Raw genomic sequence first — 3,654 nt, forward strand, 5'->3', positions numbered from 1 at the left:
GAATTAAAGATATTTGTGATTAAAACCCTTTGCATCAAACCCTTCCCTTTATACGGGAGGTGGTGGGTTCGAGCCTCAGTGCAGGCAATATTGACTTTTGTGCTTCAATAGGTTGAGAAAGTAGTTATGAATAGATACTGCATTGTAATAGAGTCAGTAGCATTAAAAAAAAAAAGATATTTGTGATTATAATATTGTGTATTCATTTTAAATAATATACGCATTGAGAAGTCAAGTAGACTCATATAATTATGATAGTCTTGATTGTACAATATAAATACCCAGTAACCTACCCCGCTCCCTCTTTATATATATGGAGAATGGAGTTACCTAATTAGCCATGCAACTCACCCCCTTCTAACAATCTATCCTATTTCTCGTCGCATAAAAATTTTCTTCCTTTACAATAACTTTCTCTATTTTAATTTGTTGTCTAGGGTTTTTCCTCTCACCCAGCCACCCCACACTCCACTTAGCTCGATCGGATAAGGATTTGTACTTGTTATCCGATCGATCCGATGGAGAAGAAGAGGGAGAAAGAGGCACAAGAATTATCCTCCGATAATATGCCGGTGGAGAGAAAGGCACACGTGTGCCAAGTGTGCCAGCGGAGGTTTATCTCCGGGAAGGCTCTAGGAGGTCATTTAAGCGCTCATCTTCAAGCGAAGAAGGCCAAAAACAGGTTCACTACCTTAGAAGAAGAAGAGAAGCACTTCCATCCTGATAGGGGGGCCTGGAGAGCTAAAGCGGAAGAGATTCAAGAAGAAGAAGCAGCTCACGATGTTGTGAATTTGTTAGGCCGTTTGAAGCCGAATTGAGGTGCGACAGTTAAGCTAGAGCACAGAAACGGGGGGAGTGACGAAGAAAATGGACTCCGTCATCTGCTCAACATAGCAGATAAAGAAGACAAGCGAATCAAAAGAGGTGGCGAGGAAAATAATAAGGGAAAGGGAACGGGAAAAGCTCACCATCATGTTTCCGGTAGCAGCAGTGAAGACGATACAGATGAATATTACTGCAACAACCACATGGAGGAAATCAGAATCAATGGTGGGATTCTAAATCCTAAACAGATTAATTATCGGAACAAGGAATCATTAATGGAACCAGAATCAGAATCCAAGAACAAAAAGAGACGAGTACTGGAAGTAGAATCTGCAGAAAAAGAGAAGAACAAGTGCAATTGCGGTAGGGGTTTTAGCAGCTCTCAGCCACTGGGAAGACACAAGGAAATTATGCAGCAGCAGCATAATAATAATAATAATAATAAGGTGAAGACTGAGATTCCCAACACAAGTAATGATAATGATGAAAACCAATCAATTGGAGTTCACCGGAGGGTCGAGTCCAGGTGGTTGCTGCAGGTTGCCTCACCCAGAATTCCAAAGTTTCTGATGTTTGATTTGAATGAGATCCCTGCAGATGATGCTGCAAATGTTGATGACCAATTTAATTAATTAGTGGTTTTGGTTTTTTCCAATTCCTTCCTTTTGTTGTTGAAATGATGGTAGTGTACATCAGATCCAATGTTTGACTATGCCTCTAGCAAGCAAGCAAGCTGTAGTAATTCTTCATTCACAAACATATAATATGTAATGCCCGGTATTACTGTTTAAATGTTAATTTGTAGCCCTAAAAATATTAAGTGCCCGCGTTTACTTCTAAAATTGATCTCTATTATTTTTACAGTTTCCATTCTTTGTTTTTTGTTTAGAAAATTTGTTGACTAACACTCAATTTTTTCAAATTTTTTTAAAAAAAATAAAAAATTGACGTTATAAAATTAACACAAATTTAATTTCGAGTGATTTTTAGTAAAATATTTTTGTGATATGTTTGGTGTTGGTCCTGATGAGTAGGGGTTCAAGTTTATAGGGGTGAATATATCGACTTGAATGGTTTTAAAAACTTTTTCAAAGTGCACAACGGAAATATATTTGAAACCCCTTTTTAAATTTGTTTGCACCTAGTTTGATCTTGATAAAAGTTTAGGTTTAGTTGGTTTAGTGTGATAAATAAAGTGCAGTAAGTAAGAGAGAGTGAGAGAAAGATTTTTGAAGTGATTCGACCAAAACCAAGCATACATTCAATCTTCTCTTTAGACTCTAAGGAGGATTACACAACACCCTACAATAAGACGACTTGATCCTTGAACACAAAGTTGGCCTCAAGTGTCTAGATTTTTATTCCGTCTCTTTCTACTACTCCTAGTAGATATTGATTGGTTTGAACACATGTTGTTCAACTTTTTGATCTCCAACTACAAAACTAGGTGTAGGAACTTCTTGTTGTTGTCGTAGTCTTCTTGAGCTTGATCTTTAATTTCTTTTCAGCTCTTTGCTTTCTCTCTTCACTGGCTTCTTGTTAATACTTAGTTTGTAAGCTTTTTCGCACTTAACGCTTGATCTCTAAACTTTCCAACCCTCATTTAGATTTGAATGGAGGTATTTATAGACAATTTTAAAAATTTGTCCGTTGGAAGGAAATAAGTTCCAAACGTCTCTTAACTAGTATACAATGACCAGTGAGTAAAGCGTAATAGGTTGCTTTTTTTCAGATTTCCAGCCGTTGAAGTACTTTTGTGTTTGTTTTTTAACTTTGTGACTGCACAAAATGCCTTGGTCTTTTTAGGAAATCTAATCTTCCTTTGGGATATGTACCTATTGGTGTTATGACTTTTCGGTAGTCAAAGGCAGGCCAACACTACCTGTTAGAATAGCGAAAATATAGGAAAAATATATGTAGAGAATATAGGTATTGTATTACTTAGAATTGCTTGTCCATCTTCCTGTATGGAGAGTCTATTTATACATATTTTGGGCCTAGAGCCCTACAAGAAATAAGAATCTTGGATTGCCTTATATTGTGAGTCCTTGTTACATTGTAAATAATAAGTCCTAATCCTACTAATATTATAAATACTAAGTCTAATCCTTATCGAACTCTCCGGTATCTCTGTACTGGTCTCCTCCTCAGGCCTTCTTGATCCAGTTACTCTCTTGGGCCGGTCCATGTGGCCCAGGCCTAGTATATTATCCATCAGTATCTAAGACATCTTTTCCCCTTAATTGGTAACATTCTTCTTGCAACTTAGCATTTTGGAGTTGTTTACTGTTCGCTCAGAGAATGTTTGAACAGTAGGCTACGAGAGGTCACCTTTTACTCTTCTGAGGTTGATCATTTGTAACACACCTTAGCAACTTTTGGAATTTGTCTTTCCTTAGTTAATCCTTACACTTCGGAAATTAACTTCTCGTTTTAAGTTAACTTTTCAAGTCCCTTTACTATCCGGTTAAGGTTAACCCTTTCAATCTTAGGTCAATGAACCTTCGGGTCTTGAACTCTTTGTCTTCTACACTTCGACTCTTCGCTGCTTGTCTCCTCGACGGTTTCTGCTTAGACTTAGTCTAATTTAACTTCTCATAGGTTTGCTTTTCGAATTTATTTTACTTCCCAGATGAGTTACTTCCCGGTGAGTAAGATTCGTTCTTAAAGTTACCTTTCAAAGACTAAAAACTTGTCCTAAGCATGAACACTAAGCATGAGCCAGCAATCATATGAACAAAGAGGATATTCACTATAGCATAAGGTTCTCCCATCCATTATTCACAAACACCTAGCATAGATCTCATTAATCATCAAGAATGCAACTCA

At 37.2% G+C, this 3,654-nt stretch overlaps 1 protein-coding gene across 1 annotated transcript; it reads left to right on the top strand.

Annotated features, from left to right (window-relative positions):
• Window positions 1-518: 518 nt before the first annotated feature.
• On the top strand, window positions 519-1,457 carry LOC116004038 (zinc finger protein ZAT9-like). Its single transcript, XM_031243979.1, has 2 exons — window positions 519-801; window positions 898-1,457. Exons 1-2 carry the CDS (start codon window positions 519-521, stop codon window positions 1,455-1,457), a joined length of 843 nt encoding a protein of 280 aa, XP_031099839.1.
• Window positions 1,458-3,654: the final 2,197 nt, after the last annotated feature.

This window comes from Ipomoea triloba, chromosome 14 (assembly GCF_003576645.1).
Source record: "Ipomoea triloba cultivar NCNSP0323 chromosome 14, ASM357664v1".
NCBI classification, from domain to species: Eukaryota; Viridiplantae; Streptophyta; class Magnoliopsida; order Solanales; family Convolvulaceae; genus Ipomoea; species Ipomoea triloba.

Excerpts from the sequence above, each read along its gene's own strand:
- LOC116004038 (XM_031243979.1), top strand. The coding sequence starts at position 519 with ATGGAGAAGAAGAGGGAGAAAGAGGCACAAGAATTATCCTCCGATAAT. Across the intron at positions 802-897 it reads TGTTGTGAATTTGTTAGGCC|ATAAAGAAGACAAGCGAATC; the intron begins GTTTGAAGCCGA and ends TCAACATAGCAG.